The 20,883-nt window shown below is 47.9% G+C and overlaps 1 protein-coding gene across 2 annotated transcripts in view; it reads left to right on the forward strand.

The window, feature by feature from the left end:
* The window catches only part of LOC146171621 (uncharacterized), a 79,750-nt gene that overhangs the window by 52,579 nt on the left and 6,288 nt on the right, over nucleotides 1-20,883 (forward strand). For both annotated transcript variants that reach the window (XM_084586402.1, XM_084586401.1), the window contains exon 3: nucleotides 20,644-20,844. In XM_084586402.1, coding sequence (XP_084442528.1) covers nucleotides 20,644-20,844 — 201 coding nt within the window. The remainder of the gene's footprint in view (nucleotides 1-20,643; nucleotides 20,845-20,883) is intronic.

Raw genomic sequence — 20,883 nt, forward strand, 5'->3', positions numbered from 1 at the left:
CTTTTGTATGAAATGCTGTAGTTGTATTGTTGCAAGCGAAGTGGCCAGCGGGCCAGGCGACCAGACGTCTCACGGAGATTGAGTAGCCAGCATAGGGAATGGCGATCGGTTACTACTACGAAAGGCCATCCGTACAGGTAGCAGCGAAATCGCTGCACGACGAAAACAACCGCGAGACATTCCTGCTCAGTGATAGTATAGTGGCGCTCAGACTTGCTGAGAGTCCGACTGGCGTGAGCAATCACATGTTCACCGTCGTCATAGCGCTGAACGAGGACAGCACCGAGGCCTATGCCACTTCTGTATGTACTTCAGTTGGAGCAGGAGAGCTGAAGGGTCGTAAGATAGGATGTGATGTTAGGAGGAACTTCAGTTGTCGGAAAGATGAGTCGCATTCAAAATTACCACTGGAATGGAGCGTCTTTATGTAGCAGACACGTGAGGGGGTAGGCGACATCTGCAAAACGAGGGATGAAACTTCGGAAATATGAGCAAAGGCCAAGAAACCTGCGGAGCTCCTTCACATTCCAAGGTTGCTGAAACGCGACAACGGCTACGGTCTTCTGTGGATCAGGCCGGACGCCGTCACCATTGACGAGGTAACCAAGCACCAACGCCTGTCGGTCACCAAAACGGCACTTCTTTGAATTGAGAACACCAGCTTGGCGCAAGCAGGCCAGGACGAGGACCAGGCGGTCGTTGTGCTCTTTGAATGTACGGACAGAAAGCACATACAGATCTCCCATTTCAGGCCACGTAGTATAGAATCCACGAATCTTTAAAATGTTGCGGGCGCTTTGCACAAGCCGAAAGGCATAACATCAAATTCAAGCAGTCTATCGGGAGTGATGAAGGCCGTCTTCTCCTTGTCTGCTGTGTGCATTGGGATTTGCCAGTATCCTGACCGCAGGTCAGCAGATGAAAAGTATGATGCAGAATACAAGCAGTCAATGGCGTCATCAATGCGTGGAAGCGGGTAGACACCTTTTTCGTGACGGAATTCAAGCGACGGTAATCTACACAAAATCTTTATGTGCCATCGTTCTTGCGCACAAGAATTATTGGAACCGCCCAGGGACTGCACGATTCCTGAATGACACCCTGGTCCAACATTTCACGTACTTGCTCATTAATGACCTTGCGCTCGGACGGCGCCACACGATACGGTTTTTGGCGAATTGGATGCGCATAACCGGTGTCAATTCGATGCCTGGTGCGAGACCCGGGAAAGGAGCGTTAACTGATAGGCTTCGAAAAGTAAAAAATGGATGAATACTTCAACAGCTGATCTTCCAAAGCATCACGCTCTGTGGCGTTCAGAGAATTACTAATCATACCACGCAGTTCAACATTCACTTGGGATGGTGCGACATTCCGCTGAGGTGCATTCACAACCAAGGCCACTGATATTCGCATGTATGAACTGTAAGAGGCAGGCTTCATTCCAGCTGCTAAAAGAACTAGTTGCATGGAGCAATTAATGGTCCACAATCGTATGCAGCCTTCGGTTACCGACACCAAACAATTAGGAACCAGGAGAGATTTCTTCGCGCAGTTCAAATAGTTTGGTGTCATGGTCGCATCAAACGTTTCGATCGCACGACGAGAACATGAAACCGGAATGTACTCAATACACATCGGAGGCACAAAAATATCGTCGGTCACGCACAGCACATCTTCACAAACAAGAGGTCCCTCGAAGAACTCAGGCGGTAGGCAGTCGTCAGCACTAATCTCGCCCGTGCGGCAGTCTACGGTTGCGCCACACATGCGCAGAAAATCTATACCAAGAATTACATCATGTGTGGATTGGGGCAGCACGGTGAATCCTGCAGAAAACACGGTTCCTCCAAGACACACCTTGGCACTGCACATTCCAACGGGATACAACAAATCGCCACTAACTCTATGAAAATTTGAATTTCTGTCCCAAGGAAACATCACTTTGGTCCCAGCAAGTTTTTAAATGTTAAACTCATAATCGATATTGTCGCACCCGTGTCCACTAACGCCACTGTACTGTACAAATACCATCAACAGACACACATATCTTATTTTTGAGCATAGTCACGGAAGGAGGTATTTCTGCGAATAGCGAGCTTTCACCGGCGGCCTCACCTCCATTGGCCGCGGCGCCTAGTTTTCTAGAGGAGGTGACTGGGAAAGACGCCGCGGGGATTGCGAGCAGCGGGCACGAAAAGCGGGCGGTGTAGTCAGACTCCGGTCGGAAGCCGGGGAGTGGTTCCTCACGCCACCGGGCTGAAATTTGCCGTGTGGAGGAGACGACCAGTACCGACGGGAGTACACTGGTCGGGTCTGGGTACGTTGGTCGGTCATACCGCGATGGTTGACGACTGCGGAATTGTTTTGAAATGTGGCCCGGGATGCACACCGGTAACAGACAAGAGTAGGCCGTAGAAGGGGTTGGTCCTGAAAGGATTCGATGTCATGGTGTCGATAAAAGCCAGGATCGCGCTGATCTGTGAACCGGAGTGCTCGTCTAGGTCTTCGCGGTCGAAGGTCGTTACGCTGATCAAGATGTCTAGAAGAAACAGGGCTTGCGAAATGCTGCCGTGAGCATTCATCGAAAGAGGCAGGGTGTGCTGTGTGAACAGAAGAAAACTCAGGCTAAGAATGCAGATTGTAGGCAGGTTCACAAGGAAAAGATGGGCGGTAGGACACTGGTGACGTGTGCTAGCAGCTGGAATCGAGCCGGAGTCTCTTCACGAATGATCTGCCGGACAGTTGAGGTAAGGTCCGGAGGAACATGCTCGTTAACGCAGGCTATGGTTGTCACATTGGCAAACCTTCCAAACTTAGGAGTTACTCGCCGGGTCATTAGTGCTTCGAATGTGCGGATGTGACAGAGGACAGCGGAGACAGTCCAGATATCATTTTTGGCGATTAGGAAGTTGTAGACATCAGCTGCGGTGCCCTTCAAGAAGTGCCCAACTTTGTCCTCATCGGACATGCGAGAATCGATGGTCCTGCACAATTTGAGAACCGCTTCTCTATAGGTTGTGCAGGTCTGAACTGGTAGTCGGGCACGATGGCCGAGTGTCTGCTCAGTCTCCTTCTTGCGCGCTGACGAATCACCGAACCACTGTTTAAGTTCGATGACAAAGCGTTCCCATGTCGTCAGCATGTCCTCATGGTTTTCCAACCAGACAAGGAGTGTCGGTCAGGAAGAAAACGACATTGTCGAGCTGTGTGGCGAAGTCTCAGCGGTTGTGACGGCTCACCCGTTGGTAGTGGAGGAGCCAGTCATTTACGTCCTCTCCCGCTGCGCCAGGGAAAGGACGAGGCTCTCGCTAAGGTTGATAAAGGCCGGAACTCGCCTGATTTGAAGTGGCAAGAAGCACTGGGCTGTGTTCAGTCGGCTGCGGCATTGGAACGATCAGTGGCAATTCTCCGACTATGCTCCAGGGGTGCGTCGATGGCGAAATGGCGTGGGATCGAAACCGCACTCTCCACTAAAGCACTCTTGTCTCCATGTAACACAACCTTTCTAAGCCCAGGAAATGGTGCACACGAAACAGGCGGCATTTCCACGCACACTCCCTTCGTCCAACTATCCCGAGTTCCTCATCTTCATTATTCATATGGACTGTAACAATATATTTTATATGCTTACATACTTTCTGTAAATCTCATTGTCATGTTTTTGTCTTGGACGCTGTGGTAATGCTACAGGTTATTTCAGCTCCAAACCAGATGATGTCACTAAGTTAGCTGCAAGGAAAAAAGTATTGTTCAGGAAGGCATGCGACAGCATGCTGCTGTACTTTAAGAAGGGACAATTTTGAAACCAGCTACTCAAGAACGACACATGTGGTGAGAAACCACACATGGACAGGTAAAGGGCTGTGCAAGCATGTGGCCGCTAAAGAGCATTTTTTCCTGAAGCATGAATGCGTGCGGTCACCAGTACACCACAAGCAAGTTGACAGACTTCTTACTTCATGGGCTTTACGAGCTTTGTCACATGAAGCATGGTGGAGTCCAAAACAGCTTACACAAAGCAGATCGAACCCGCAACCATATGCAAATTAAAAGCACTTATACCTTGATCGGCTGCTACCATGACTTGTCCCCAAATCTTCCATTACACCCCGTAAGCAAAAACAAAATGTCAGAAATAAGTGTTGTCACAAACCTAGAGTGCACGCGCTTTAAGGTGGTGACGCAAAAAAGACAGCAAAGCACTCATCGCACCAAGTTGTGAAACTGCACATTAACAACTGCAAAGCATAAAAAAATGCCTAAGAGTTTATGGATTCTTTTAAAATGTGCTACTCTGGGCTAATACAGCAATATTCGCAAAATGATTCTGGCTACAGCATCAGGCCAAGCCAAGTGATGAAAACATATTTAGCAGTAATGGTCAGATATCAGTACTGCACAATCTACGTCAAGCGAAACTATCTGTAAAAATAACGTTCCTCTCACAAGCTGGTATTTTTCTCAAAAGACTCCACTGCTACGTCATCTCGAACTATAGCCAGCCTTTGTAAATGCAACGTAATGCTTTGTAAACCAACACTGTGCCTCACAGAGGCGGGGCGCGGCATATCATACAGTGACGTCACGTATAAACCTCACCAGAAGTGTGGACCAAATTTTTTAAACCACACGTTTTTCCTATTTACACATTTTTTACCTGGCTTTCTAGTTTTAATTAAACCTAACTTCCAGCGCTTCACGTCATCACAGTGAATTCGCACAATTGTGATTATGCAGTGACAGATCTCAGGCGCATTCAAGTCGGTTTTTTGAGGGCCGCAGGTAAGTCTCAATGTAGCTCCACAGACATCTCATTTCAATCTACGGAGAAGTTATCACCTCATGTGAGATTCGCTCGCATGATATCAGCGGCTGTCATCGCTGCCAGACTGTGATGGAAGCCATCATGACCATTTGCTTCGTTGCTTGCCGTGCCTTAAATAGGCTCTCGAAAATTGGCTCAACTCCAATCAAACTTTAGAACACTTACACAGGGCGGGATGACCACACTAGAAAAGTTTTATTTACCGAAGAGTTGCATTTTCTAAGCCTTATAGAATTCGCTTCATATATTTAGTCTTGCAGATGTTTTGATACCGCCTATTCTGTCCGCACCTACGTATACATTTCAGATGAAATGCAGAAACCTCGTTCATAATGACGGCGACATTTAAATTATCTTAACAGATAATCATCGCAGGATTCTAGGCGCATCGAATCTTTGTAAACACGTGTTTTCACTAACCGAACTTTCCGTTGTCACTCTATAGTGAAGTCTAGTCAAGACTTTGAAACAGCTACTTTTGCTTTCTGGAGGATAAAATCATAGGCGCGGGAACGATGGCGCCTACTGTGCTGAAAGCATGCATTCGTCAAATTATATGGCATGAAATAAGTGACAATCAAAATTACTGCTATTTTCATTGTTTTTAATATTTTCGCAGTGCTTCGCATCAGTGGTGTAGGTGATCATCAGAACGCGCGTCGTCTGCTGCGCTAGCAGACAGCAGCAAACAGACATTATGCCCTTGAGATAAAAATTTATCACCGCAAAAGATACAATTCCTCACATCCTTGATACTTGCGATACCTCATAGCAGCAGCCAACTATAGCTGCAATCGAATCAGTTCGCTGTGAGTTCACCTACACCTTTTGGTACGCTGATAAAAGCGGCAATCTCCGGCACGAAGCAGCCAGGAAACAACCAAACACGATATGTGATCTATTTTGTATAATAACGCAAATAAGACACATTTATACACGCTAAACCAATATGGATGGTTGTGCTGGTTACCCATTGCCGCACCAGTATGACCAGCACCCATTTGTGTAATTAACACGCCAAATATATCTATGTATTGGACCAAAACCTATTGTCAAATAAATCAATTCATATTTGTAACAGGCCCATACAAATTTAGGTAACACCAGTTAAATCTAAATAAGGTTCCCACTGAACGAATAAATGTTCTTTATTGGAATCATGCAAATCTGTATTGGAAGTGTTTCTAGGATTGACATCGGGTATAACGAATATGGGGCCTTGATTATAAAAACGACACATGCACACCACGCGACTTCGGATATACCGAACATGCAAGCTTAGTGGTAACGAAGAGAGATGCATACAACATGATCTTGGATATAACAAACACTTATTTGATATGGAACGACAAGCACGCCATGTGCTAGGAGGGATGAAGGTTTTTATTCATCGGAGCTCCTTTTATTGGCAAGCCGTGCATGCGCACTACCGATAAGCTTTTCAGCGCCGAGTCAAAACACTCCTTTCAATTCTACTTTTTCGTTCTACTTCTATCCCCAGCGGTCTGATTGCCATCTGACTCGCATGCCTCGTCTTAGAGGAACGGGGCAAGTTGGCTGCGGTTGTTCTCCACTCGGCATATTGACGAGTTGGGGCTAACAGGAGCAGATCTCTCAGGCTTTTGCCCGCGGATTCAGCCTGTAGGGTTGTTGGCTTGCTCCTCTCTCTGTCTGGTTTTGCTGCAGCTTTCAAACCCGTATTGTGATCTGGAGCTTCTCCAAGGTGTTGCTTTGCGAACTCGGAATTTGGGGCGAACCACTTCGCGATCAGAAACAGGAAGCGTAGCCTTGTCTTGTCTTGTGATCAACGTGCACAAAACGTTCTTCACTGGCAACACTTACGATGTACTTTACGGCACTGACTCGTCTGAGAATAATGCCGACTTGCCATGCAGAATCACGTGGTCTGGTCCCTTTAACTAGCACTCTGTCTCCTTTGATCTCGCGCCACCGCGAAAATGAGTGCGGCGTGTCCAGTGTCCCCAGCCGGTCACCAATCCGGGGATGCAGCAGTGAATGCGCGCTCTTGTTGTCCAAGAAAGAAACAGCTCAGTGTGGTGTCCTCCCGTTGCTACACATGGCCCTGGAGCCTCTTGATGGACGCTCGCTAAGAGATATGAAAATTCTAGGCCACTGGCTGCGGCAATCCTCGGCAGTGTAGATCTCCCAGGTCTCCCAGGAACTGCTCTGAACCTTAAAAAAGCGCTTGCACAATTTGCTGTGATTTCCTGACTATAAGATTTCACGTATTTCCTGATTATGCTATGCAGACTTAATGCATGCATTCCTGTAACTCTTTTACCATTCCCTTTTACATCCACTCACCCCTTCGCCCAGTGGGTGTAGCAAGCACGTTTCTTTCGGTTCACCTCCATGCCTTTCCTTGTACTTTTCTGCCTCCTCCTCCACTAGCGGAAAATGAGCTGGTCAACTTGGTGCTGGACAGACCTTCGCATCCACTCCTTCTCGTCATTCTGCAATTGTTTTTGCATGTATTTCTTAACAGTCTGAACCAAACGTTCTGTAGTGCCATTTGACGCCGGGTGATAGGGTGCGTTGTTTGGTGGCGTATCCAAAGGGATACGCCACCATTATCTATTACCACTACATCTGGAAGACTGAGAGTTGCTGGAATGGCACGCAGCTTTTCCAGTTTTTTCGGCCATTGTAGTAGTCATGAAGACGTTCTCAGCCCATGAAGGGAAGGTGTCAACAAGAACAAGCAACCAGTTTGGCTTGCTGTACGAAACATCGAGGTAGATCCTTTGCCAACGCCACGTCGGCCATTTACATGACATTATGTGCAGATGTGGAGCGGAATTTTGACTCAGCTGCCAAGTCGCATACTCTCGCACTCTTTTTTCGATATCCTTTTTGCTAGGCCACCCCCGCCCCCCGTGGCTGCTTCCCAGCAACTTCATTCGACTGGATCCCAGGTGACTCTCATGCATACGCTTCAAGGCTGAACGTTGCAAGGAACTCGGACCGACAGCACGCTTGCATCACGTGGTGCAACCACGCTAAATCCACAGCTCATGACGTCTTGCAAAAAAAAGGTGCTAGTTCTTTCTCGCGTACTTTTGAGGGCCAGCAATTCAGCAAGTAAAACATGCCTTTCGATAATACTGGCTCCATTTGAGTCTCCTTTTTAATCATTTCAGCTGATAAGGGAAGGTCCTGCACCACTGAGAAGAACTAAATGTAGTAACTGGCATCATATTTGTTCTGCAATGGAATGCGTGATAGCGCATCCACCTTTGCCACAGATTTTCATTTGCCATACTGCCAGATGTAGCGATATGCAGCAAGAAAAAGCATCCATCTTTTGATGTAAGCGGCTGCAGATGTAAGACTGGGCTTGTCAAACCTTAATAGATTCTTCAGCAGTAAATGATCTGAGTAGAAGTTTGAATTCGCCGCCAAAATGTACATTCGGAATCGTTTTATCCGACACGCGACTGCCAATGGTTCTTTTCCCTAGTGTGAATACCCTGCATCGGCTTTTCTGATGGTTTGTGAGGCGTGCATAGTCGACCTTTCATGGCCGTCACTCACCTGAAATAAAGCCGCCCCAAGACCATAGTCGAATGCGTCTGCCATAACCTTTAGGGATCGTAGGGATCGTAAAATGTTAGGACACTATCTTGAGTGAGCCACATTATGCATTCTTGAAAGCAGTTTTTTTGACCTTGTGACCAATTCCAGGGCTGGTTTTTCTGAAGTAAGCGGTCCAAAGCTTTAGCTTGGCCGACATCTTAGGAAGAAGCATTGAATAAAATGCTAACATCCCCATACGCGCCTTGAACTTTGTTTGGCGCTTCCTGGCGTTTCTTCACTTCCTTAACTTTCTAAGCACACGGATGGAGTCCTGTCGGTCTTACAATATTTCCTAAGTATCGCACAGATCTGTCTCGAAAAAACTTGCATTTCTCTTGCTTCAGTCGAACTCCATTGCTCTGGAACCTTCCATGCAAAGCTTCCACCTAACTAAGACGTTCACGCAACAATCCTACCGCAATCAGAAGAAAATCACGCCGTCCACTTCCATGAGCATCTCATTTATTATGGGCTGGAAAATTGCAGAAGCACGTGAAATTTCGTAAGGCATGCGCACACACTTAAACAACCCTAGGTTCGTGTAAATTGTGAGTAGTTTTGGGGAGCCTTCGGGCACCTGGATTAGCTAATACGCGGTGGTTAGACCCAGCACCATGAACAGTTTCCTTTCTACTAGTACCATAAAGATTACATCTGGTTAAGGTAGTGGATTGTAGTCAGTTTTTATAGATGCTGTAATAGTAACCTTGTAGTCTCCAAACAAGCTCACCGTTTTTTCTGCTTTCGGTGCGGTCACCATAGGTGTTGCCCAGTCTGTTTGCAGAACTGCTTCCAAAACCCCTCGTTCTTGCAATGTTCGAAGTTCTTGTTCAAAAGAATGTCTCTGCCCTTAAGGAATAGCCTTGGATTTGCAAACTACTTGCGGACTCCCTCTATTAACGCGACTCGGGCTTTATAGGGTTTTATCAAACCCATTTCTGAAGACGACACATAGTAGTACAGTTAAATATCAGGTTCTTTTCTTCTTCTCCTCCTCCTTCCAGTTTCATTCCTCACCCGATTACATAGACTATGCACTCTAATTACAGCACACAGAATTTATTTACAGCTATATGAACATCGCTGCACAATTTCTCTTCTGTCAGGGAGCGGCCTCTCGACACGGCACCCGAAAACAGTCTCCCTTTTGCAGCGTCGCTCAGACTCCTCGGATCTTCTTCCCCTCTCCGGGTATTCCTCTCCTCCCGTCTTCCGGAGTCACCGTAGCAGCAGTCGCAAGCTCCTATCGAATTCCTGGAAAATCACTCGCTGGCACGGCGGGGGGGGGGGGGGGGGGTTAAGGGTGGATCGGGTGACCTTTCGAGAGAACTGCTTTTCTACGGCCGTAGCGCTGGCCATCCGTGCGGCCATCAGATAACTACAGATTTGCTGAAGGACGGGGGGGATATCGTGCCAGAAAAACTGGCCACCCTGTATACGCAGTGCCTGGTGTCATCGACGGTACCGGAACCATGGAAGAATGCAAACATTATCCTCATTCACAAGAAAGGGGACTCTAAGGACCTTAAAAATTAGACCAATCAGCTTACTGTCTGTTACGTATAAGACTTCAATCAAGCAAAGGATCAAGCAGGGTTTCGGAAACGGTACTCTACTATCGATCATATCCATACCATCAATCAGGTGATAGAAAAATGCTCGGAATATAGCCAGCCCTTATACATAGCATTCATTGATTACGAAAAAGCATTTGACTCAGTTGAAACCTCGGCGGTGATGCAGGCATTGCGAAATCAGGGGGTAGACGAGCCGTACGTGAAAGTGCTGGAAGATATATGGTGGCTGCACAGCAACCATAGTTCTGAATAAAGAAAGTAACAAGATTCCTATAAAGAAAGGTGTTAGGCAAGGAGACAGAATCTCCCCAGTACTATACACAGCTTGTTTAGAGGAAGTATTCAGAGACTTTGAATGGGAGCAGTTAGGGATAAGGGTAGATGGAGAATACCTCGGTAATCTGCGATTTGCTGATGACATTGCCTTGCTAAGCATCTAAGGGGATGAACTGCAAATAATGATTGATGACCTAGACAAGAAAAGTGGAAAGGTAGGCTTGAAAATCAATATGCAGAAGACTAAGGTAATGTTCAACAGCCTCGGGAAGGAACAGCAGTTTACATTAGGTTGCGAAATACTGGAAGTAGTAGGCGAATATGTCTACTTAGGACAGGTAGTAACCGCAGATCCGGACCATGAAAAGGAAATAACAAGAAGAATAAGATTGGGATGGAGCGCATTTGGCAAGCACTCGCAGATTATGACTAGCAGCTTACCGGTATCGCTCAAGAGGAACGTATACAACAGTTGCATCTTGCCTGTACTCACCTATGGGGCTGAAACGTGGAGGCTAACCAAGAGAGTTCTACTTAAGTTGAGGACAACCCAGGGGACTATGGAACGAAAAATGGTAGGGGTAGCATTAAGAGATAGAAAGCGTGCAGAGTGGGTCAGAGAAATAACTCGTTACCGACATTTCTAGTGGAAATTAAGAAGAAGAAATGGACATGGGCAGGACATGTAGTGCGAAGAGAGGATAACCGATGGTCGCTGAGGGTAACAAACTGGATTCCAAGGGAAGGAAAGCGTAGCAGGGGGCGGCAGAAAGTTAGGTGGGCGGATGAGATTAAGAAGTTCGCAGGGATTCAAGTGGATGCAGCTAGCACAGAACCGGGTTAAGTGGAGAAATATGGGAGAGGCCTTTGCCCTGCAGTGGGTTTAATCAGGCTGATGATAATGATGAACAATCGCATCTCCCTCGGATGCCAGCGTGCTCTTCGGAGCACTGAGAAGCTCAGTGTCAACAGTGTCTACGTCTGTTTATTTTGTTTCATCAGAACGCACCTCAACAACTGCCTCCTCCTTCTGAACTTCGACCTCACTGCCGCCTTTCGAATCTACCAGTGTGCGGTCTAAATTTTCCGCTCTCTGGCCTTCAAAATTTTCTGCGATGGCCATCCCGTCATCTAAACTCACCGCTTGTTTCTTGCCGTCCGCCACTGTCCTAACAACTTCCTCGTACTGCAAATTCGCCGCCGCCAATTCCATTTCTGCAATTTTTAGTTTCAATTTCAACAGTGCCATCTCGTCGGCAAATAACTACCCCAAGCCTCCGCTGACGTCTCCAACCTTTGCGCTCGTCACCAGCTCTATCTGCCCATCTCCTGCACCCCGGCGCCATCCTTCCCCGCTGCGGCCCCACAAACTATGCCCCACAATTGTCATAGCGCCCCGCGGAAGAGGGACCTAGAAGACACCAGCCTGTGTTGCGCTCCGAAGATGGCTTGGCTCGCTGGTCAGCACCCGAGGTTCACGGCCCAGCAGTGGCTCTTTCATTGTCTCGCCTCATTCGAGTCCGGTGGCCGGTCCGCTTCAAATCGGGGTATACTTGCCGACTGCGCCAGTTAACTATCTGCTTCTTTTCTTCTTCTGCTTCTGCTTCTTCTTCTTCTTCTTCTTATCCTTCCAATTTCACTCCTCTCCCGATTACATAGACCATGCACTCTAATTACAGCATACAGAACTTATTTACAGCTACATACACATCCCAGCACAATTTCGCCTCTGTCAGAGGGCGGCCTCTCGACATGGCACCCGAAACCAGTCTCCCTTTTTCCGCGTCGCTCGGACTTCTCGGAGCTTCGGCCCCTGTCTGGGTTCTCTTCCCCCGTCTTCAGGCGTCACCGTAGCAGTAGTCGAAAGCTGCCATCAAATTCCTGGCAAACCAACCGCTGGCACCGCTGAGGGTGGTTGAAGGAGGATCAGGTGTCCTCTCGGGAGCGACAATTTTCTACGGCCGACATCGCTGGCCGTCCTTGCGGCGCCAGCCCGCAGACCTGCTCTCACGTTCGGACAATCCAAAGGGAGGCGTCAGCCACGACCGCCCGGTTTGCACGCAAACACACACATACAAACGCAATCAAATACACATACACACACACGTCGCAGTCTTTCCAGCCGTTCGTTTGTCCTGCCCGCGATTAGGCAGCTTCAAACGCACTCTGAACAAGTACTTTTGAAGCAATTTCGCCCAAGAGGCGATCCTGGTACCACGACCACAGGTAACGTTTTTGTTGGCACCTCATATTCGGATGTTTGCTTAGCTGCTCGTTCGAAGCGGCTTGCGCTTGAGCGGAGTGTGTACCTTGTCGTGGACTCTTAACGTACCCTCGCTCATTCATATGCATATCTGCATATTTTCGCCTGTACTTTATAGGGAGGAAGCGAGTGATTACTTCCTTTCACGTGAAAAAGTCTTTATTGGTCGTACCCCTGCTCCGCTTCTAGCACATCGACTGCTTTCCCTTTTCACTTGATGCATTTGTTTTCCAAGTGTTAACTTTCTTCCAACACTGACATCTTATATTACAATACCTACATATGCTAGCATCGTGTTTGTCGCCGCATCGATAGCTGGTACCAGTCATAAAAAAATGTGAAGATAAGCTCAATTTGGTTTGTGTTGCCCGCGGCTTTCGTTGCTGACTGCGTTTACGCCCGTTCCTGTCGACTCGCTGCCCTCCGGCGGGATGACTAATTCGATTCATTCTCCGCAATACCCATGCTTTTTGCCAATTCACAATCTTTCTCGAAACTCAGCTTTTTCATATTCAATAGCGCTTCTTGAATTGCAGTTTTCAAGAGCCCCGCAAGAGACAAGCCACGCTATGCGTCGTCAAGACAATTCCCAAATGCGCACTTGGCCTCAAGGTGTCGTAGTTTAACGAAAAACATTGAAACTGACTCTGTTTCCAACTCGTACCGGTGGTTGAACTTGAACCTCTCCGCAATTATTTGACTCCTCGGCGTATAGCGCTCTTTAGTATATTCGCTAGGTCCATTGATCCGGGCTTGCATGCACAATCAGGGCTTTGAGGGGCTTGTACGCGTTCCTCCCGACGACGGTAATGAAAGCGGACTTGTTCAGACTGTCATTTCCTGCTTGTACCTCCTTACAATAGCAGGTAAAACGTTCCACGTACGACTCGAGGTCCTCTTCTCCACCTTCCTCATCGGTGTCAAAATCCCAGAAATTGTAAATAATTCCGCCTCTTCACCGAGGCCGTCGTCCTGCGGTGCTGGTCGCACTATCAGTCCGGATCTCATCCTCGTCGCCCGTTGATATGGAACGACACGCACGCTATGCGATGGGAGGTTTGAACTGCTTTATTCATCGGAACATGCTGCTCTGATAGGCAAGCCTGCGTGTTTTCTGCCATCGTCTTGAGTGCTAAAAAAAAAGGCTTTCTACTAGCTATTCTTCCTTTCATACGGTACTGAGGCTGCTTAGGATTCGCGTAGTGGCTAACATTGTCTAAAGCGTCTATGATACCATTCTTTTTCCAATGTAGCTAAAAATGGAAATGATATACTGAAGACGAAATATGGACTCACAGATGCTATTACTCGAAAGTATTCTGGAATTCAGCGCATCCGCTGTGACCTCAGCACCGGTTAATGATATCTTTGCACTTCTCACGCTTATGAGGTCGCAAATGCACCCCCTCAGTGATCTGCACTGAAGTTTGAAATCAAGGTCAATGGGTAAATGTATCAGAAAATTGCGAGATGAAGATCTCCTGGAAGGCAATAAACAGTCAGATTCCAAACCGGATGCTGCTGAGAAATGGCGAGATGCGCTTAAGGTATTGCCAATCTTCACTTCAAAACCGTACTCTATTTTCGCTGATGTTGCCCGCTCAACTAAATAACCTACACTCCTATGTTAAATACTCGCGATTCGACGTTCAGCTTATCATTGCATTAGCCGGACATTTGTGTGAACGAATGAATGTGCATCAATGTGAAAGTTTTTGTTGGAAACGACTTTATTTATTTTAAGGTGCACTCCCTGCAAAGGTTCGTCCACTCTGATTTTCCACGACTCTGAATTTGATGTCAGGTTTCTTTTTTATTGCCTCTTTTTTTATTACACAGCACCGTGTGTAGAACAATTAGCTTCATTGCATTGGTGATCCATTGAGGCCATAGGGTTCATGGTAATAGGGTTTTTCAGGGGATTCGAGGGACAAAGACGCTGCAGTGAAGTGAACAATTTGCGTGGAATCGCCATTGACCTTGCTCCGTCTTTTTCGTACCTGCAACTTTATCGATGACACTGACACTGTCCTCCAATGTTTGACTGTACTTTCCAATTTCACCACTGCCCTATATCGCCCCATAAGTTTCCTCTGCCCGCGCAAAGCCTTGTGAGAAAACGGCGCTGTTAAATCTTCGGGTGCATTGTAATCGCCAGCACCACCATGCGAGGCTAGGCTAATGTCTTGGAATCATCGACTGAGCAGCTGATTGAACCCGAATTAAGGCAAAGGCGAAAGCTATGGCTGTTTGTATTTGGCGTTTGCTGGTGTAGCTACTTGTGTGAATGTTTAGGCATAAGTGGGCTGTCTGTGCATAGTGGAAAGAGAAAATTTAGAATTATCTTTATCCTGAAGTTATGGTACTACCAATGCCAAAGACAAGATATTTGAGGGATTTATTGGGATCTTACACTTGTAATTTCCGTGCTTTGCCACACCTAGAGAAAGCGAATACTTTGCACTCCACAGAAGGTGCGGAAGTGACGTCAGCATATTCCACTGGGACCAAGATGACAATATTAATCTTAAACTATAAACAAATTGTGCTCAACAAACTCATTTGTGTACAATCTAACGCTCCGAGATCAGGTCCTGACGAAGGGCTAGCTGTTTGGCCATGCTTTCTGCCCCACTGCTTTGCATTTTTACATAGCGCGCCCGATTTTTCAGTCATAGCATCGACGCATACGTTCCGCAGAAATCTGCCGACATATTCCACGCACGTAAGGCCGCGCACGAACAGCCGCGTGTTTACTTGGGGGACCATCGAAAACGAAAAGACTGACGTAATATTCAGCCTAGCTGGCCTGCACGCCGTCTGCTCGCAAAAACATGGCGGATTACCCAGAATGCATCGCTCCATGCTAACTCCTTGTAGGGTTTCCCACAGGTAACTGTAATCAACTATTGTTTCCATCCCAGGACACGCGTACAATCACCATGATGTGTCGGTGTCCGTCGAACAATGCTGAAAGCGGCCGGTAACACTCATCGGCGCTGCTTCTGTGCAGCAAATTAGATTGAGGACGGTCGCCGAACACATGGCTTATCGAGCCAATTTTACTGAGAGATGGATTTCATAGTAAAGCTTTGATGAAAGACTAGACTTCCACCGCTGATCCGTTTCCGAATGCCGTCTGGCGACATCGACCAGGCCTAGTGACGAGAAGGGTAGGCAGGCGTCCAGCAGCGGAATTTGTCGGCTGGCGCACCCACGGGAGGCGCCCTTGCCGAAAGCTCTGCCCTCACGCAGGCATGTATAGTACTACAGCATCCAGTCGTTATGGTATATTGGTGGTTTCTTGTACGAACGTCAAGTCCTACATCTGCCAGCAGCGCTACACTGCAGTGGCGCTCGGCCACTCCTGTCTTGTTGGCTACGGCGAACGCCAACAACGCCATCCGCCGACCGTCGGCGCGCCTTGGGCGAGAGCGTTCACATGTTTTAGTGAACGACAATGGCCAGCAATACAGTTTTGGCTAAAGTGTCGTCTGTGCGTTACAACGGTGCCACAGTGGTACGCACGGTCGTGATGGTAGAGCCGTAAGGAGCAGATAAACAACAGAAAGGCTGCTCATGTCAAAGGCTTTGCTAATGGTAACCAATTTTAGGTCATCGTCTCTTCCGTCGAAAAACTGCAATGACGGCACAAATAGCTGATCATGTTTTTTCCAATGAATTTAAATCACAGTCAATGCGCTAGCGATGGGTCGGGAACGAAGAGCGAGCATTTGAAACAGGATGAAAAAATCTTCTATACCTTTTGTGAGTTTAAAACTCTAGTGTGATGATCTTAGAACACGCAAGGGATGCGCATAACAAGCTTTCCATATCCTTGTAATTTGACGTCGGTACACCTTTAAATAGTTTCTGAAAAGCTACTTACGGTAATATCCAAGGAAGACATCCATAAAGATTAGCGGGGAGCATATAATTTATAAAACAAAATTCCGAGATCACTGCAGAATATGCATAGGAGAAATGCGTAAGCCTAAGCGTTGTTGTTTTGTGCGCGAGTGACAGATATTGCGCCTTTTCTTACCTGTAATTCAATCACAGAACGGTGGCGAACTTTGATGCGTCCAACGGTACAGTGTTTCTGTTCGATAAAGGGTGCGCAATGTACCGTGTGCAGAAGCAACCTCAGGCATTCGCATTTCTGCACTCAGAAACGTGGTCGAAAGTTTATAATCAATACCGGAATTTCGCTGGCTGCCGTCTTGGCTCGCACTTACACACTTAATTGGCGCTAAGGAACCATCATTGTGGGACAAGCTCGCTTACTAGAGCTAAGTCAAATTAGGCGCTTGCAAGTCCTGCTCATTCCGCTGGTGCTCGCGTCTCCTGCCTTCGTGCTGAGAGCAGGCCACCTTTAAAATCCCCCCCCCCCCCCCCCCCCAGGAGAATAGGGAACCACACTGGAGACCTAAGGGGACAAATACGTCTTGGTATTAGTAGGGTTTGAACTGAGAGACATGAACAGTCTCATGTCGTCGAAGGTATGGCGAGCGCATGATAGGCTCAACGATGTACTTAACGGGTGAAGTGCGCTCAAGGACGAGGTATGTTCCTCGGTATTTCGGCAGCAGATTGGAGGTGAGGCGATCTGATGTGCAACGCACAATATAGGCAAAACGGGCTTGCTGAAGAAAGCTGAAGGCGGCGTGGGTGGCGTCAAAAATATTGTTCTCTCGCCCGTGGTCGGAACATGTGAACGGGCGGGCGAGCCACCTTCTGTCTTCAGCGTGTCTAGAAGCTTCAGGTACGGTGGTGGATTCAGAATAATCGGGATCGTAAAGAAGTATGGTGTCGAGTGGTGAAGGTGGTCACGTTCCTATAATATCAAAAATGGCGAGAATCCCATAGAGGTCTGCGTAGCGGTGTTGTACGCATCATTTAGAGGGGTAGCAACGTCTCCCAGATGTAAGGTCTGCAGCCATGTATAATGACATGTCGCCTAGTCTTGGGTTGAATCTTCTGGTCGTACCATTATACTGCGAGTAGTAGGCGGTAGTAGCGCGATGTGCGATGTTCCATTGCCTCAGTAGGGACGAAACCACTTCAGATAAAAAATACGCGACCACTGTCGCTTGGCAGTTCCCGCAACGATCCGCGACTAAATATCAAATTGAGTAGATGAAGGCGACAACATCGCGTGCCGTAGCAGCAGAGTGAGCGACGGTTTCGGCGAGCGGGTGAGATGGTCTACCGCTACAATGAACCAGCGGTTTCCGGCTGTGGTGTTGGGAAGCGGGCCGTAGAGGTCAATTTCGAGTATAAATCTTGAATGCTACAGCTTCAGCGGCTTGCAGGTCAATGCGATATAAGCCGCAGATTTCGATCGTAAGTGTCGTGGAATTATAAGCCGCCATTTGCGGCAGGTGGAAAATTAATTTCGGCGGTAGAAGAGGTTAAAACGAATTGTGAAGTGAGCAGCCTGGCGACGAATTGCACAACACCTTGAAATGGTCGAAGGATGCTAAAGGAAAGCGAGAAGGGAAGCGATCCAGGGATCTCTGGGCTGCTCCACTGCAATGTTGGTCAAAGGCAAGGAACTGTAGTCCGTAGGGAAATAGCAAACGCTTTTCGCGGGTAGAGGGGAGCGAGAAAATGCGTGAGCGTCGTTATGCTTCCTTGCTGATCGATACATCACATGAATATCATATTCCTGAAGATGTAAGGCCCAGCCAGCGAGGCGACCAATGGGACCTTTAAGGGAGGACAGCCAGCAAAGTGCTGGTGGTCCGTAATGACTTCGGATTCTCGGCCGTACACATAAGGGCGTTTTCCTATCGTCCAAACTATAACTAGGCAACTCTGCTCAATTACTGAGTAGTTTAGCTCTGGTGTCGTCAAGGTGTGGCTCGCGTAGGCTAAAACATTGTCAACATGTCTGGGTTTATGTGGCGCTAGAATAGCAATGACACCTATGCCACTGGTATCAGTGTGGGTCTCAGATGGAGCATCATGGTCAAAATGCTGCAATATGGGCGGTGAAGTAGCCGTTCACGCAGTGTGCTGAACGGATTTCCTGCAGCAGTGTTGAATGACGGTGCATGGTAGGCACCGAAGGCCGACACGAAGATGGAGAGCGGCAACGAACAGATGAATGGGATTCGGTGTAAAGGGGCTGAGAAGTCTGTTTTCAGATAAAATAGCTTGGATGGTTATAAACGTATACTTGGTGGTCGGCTGCGTCAATAGAGGTCATGACGCGTTCGCGGCAGTGACGCACCGCATGTCTAGTGATGCCATAGGTGTAGCCAATTGGCAAGAAGCCTAGTGTTACCCTTGTTTGGAAACGGGGGCGCAGCTCAACCGCAGAAGCGCGAATGGCTCGAGGGGAAGATGGAAAAGGAGTAAACACTGGCGGTGGCTGTCGGACTATTTCGGCATAAGTAAGCGACGCTGGAACAGGAGGCGCGGCAAGTGGAGCGACTGCAACGGGGGCGTGTAGAAAACTGACGGCCTGTCCTCGGACATTTGCTCCCGGATCATGTGTTGAAGTGCCGGTGCCTTTTTTGATGGCGGGCTCAGAACAGACGGAAGCTACGACAGCTGCCGAGAGACCTCCTTTGCGGAAAAACTGCTGATTCTTTACCATGAGAGAACTGCTGACTACTTTCGTCAAGTCCATGTTGTTCAGTCTCAGCCTGTGCTAAAAGCAACAAGAGAAGACATGCTCTCTACGCAGCTGCTCATACCTGTGGCACAGGTTGATGATCTTGCTGACGGAAATGAGGCTCTTGGCTACAAGCTCGTGAAAGGCATCGTCTTCAACACATTTCAGTGCATGCATAATGCAGTCAGACTCTTTCATTGATGCACTGATGCGCTTTCACAGGTCGAGGACGTTTTCGATGTAGCTGGTGAAGATTTCAGCAACCTTCTGGGAGTAAGAGCGAACGCGATGCTCAGCGCGAAGTGTGCGCATGGCCCGATGCCCGAAGATTTCATTATAGGCGGTCTTGGAAGCGGACCAGGTTGCGAAGTCCGATTCGTGGAATTTCGAACCAGAGGTTCGCAACATTCATCAAGTAGAAGACATTTTTCACCTTCATGCTATCGTCCCACTGGTTGTGAGCGTTCACCCGGTCGTAGGAAGGCAGCCTCTCCTCCACATTGTAGTCGTTCGTGCCACTGAAAATGACAGGAACCCGTTGAGGAAGCGCACGGGGGCTGGTTGCGGGTCGCGGTAAGAAGCGCTTGGTTGGATGGCGTGAGATGGCATTGTGACACCAAGGTTACAACTGCGTGGCTGTAAAATCAGTCATCGCACACTCCACCAAGAATATAATGAGCGTTATTGTAGGGCCAGATCGGCTACTAGGACTAAATTAAGATAGCCAATTGCAGGTCCTGACTGGTTCAGCTGGTGCTCACGTCTCGTGCCGGCGTGTTGGTGCCCGGTCATTTTCTTTTTTTCAATCTAATTAACGTACATCAACCATTTTGTCACTTGCACACCTTTCCTTGACGCTCTATCCTATGGTATAATTCTTTTTCGATATATTGACTAGTTCTTGTTTTAAAGCTCCGACAAGATTACGCCCATGCGAAGCCCGCCTGAATATAGCCATACAGTGCTTGCGCATTATTATTATTAAGTGCTCCTGGCGTCCACTCGGGACCGATTAGGTGCCCGTGGAAATATTGGCCCACCTGCTCATTGGACGCTCCCAAGTTATGCGGCCGGGGTGGGGCATGCGAGGTGCTGTCCCGACTTGTTGAGTTCTTTTTCTTCGTGCCGGTGAAGGGAGAGTTGAAGGTAGACAGGACTAGCATCCTTTTCGATCGGCCATATTGGTCATAAAAGTGCATTTTGCGTTGCGGTGACGATTGATGGGAAGCCTATTGCTTGTGCGCGTTATCATGGGTCCATTAACACCAAACTCAACAGAATCCCGCATTGTGGACATTTACTTATGTGGCAGTGTTGCTTACCCCCTTTATTTGTGGTGCAAATTTTGCAGGGATACGTTTGTCAAATGTCAAACAATATGATGGTGTCATTTGGGAGCTACTGCGGTTAGCGAAGGTAAACGGATTGAGGAGTACTGTTTTAGTGCGTTGAGAACAGTGCTGGCATGCTCATGCAGGTTGTGTCATTTCGCTGGCCGCTGTCATTGTCAACTATGTACGAAGAGACCGAGTGCAACATAGCCATCGCCTTGGAAACTAAAGAAGGCCAGGAGGCGGAGTGGCGAGAGCTGCACGTCGTGTTAGAGAGACTTCAGAACAAGCTTGCAGAGGCTGAGGCAGAGCTGGAGCAGCTGAGCAGCCTTGATAGGCATGTGCAGGTAGAGTGTTCATTGAAACTTCTAACTTTGCATTGCTGC

The sequence above is a fragment of the Amblyomma maculatum genome, unplaced genomic scaffold (assembly GCF_055883805.1).
Source record: "Amblyomma maculatum isolate TAMU_Amacu unplaced genomic scaffold, ASM5588380v1 scaffold_19, whole genome shotgun sequence".
In the NCBI taxonomy this organism is placed as follows: domain Eukaryota; kingdom Metazoa; phylum Arthropoda; class Arachnida; order Ixodida; family Ixodidae; genus Amblyomma; species Amblyomma maculatum.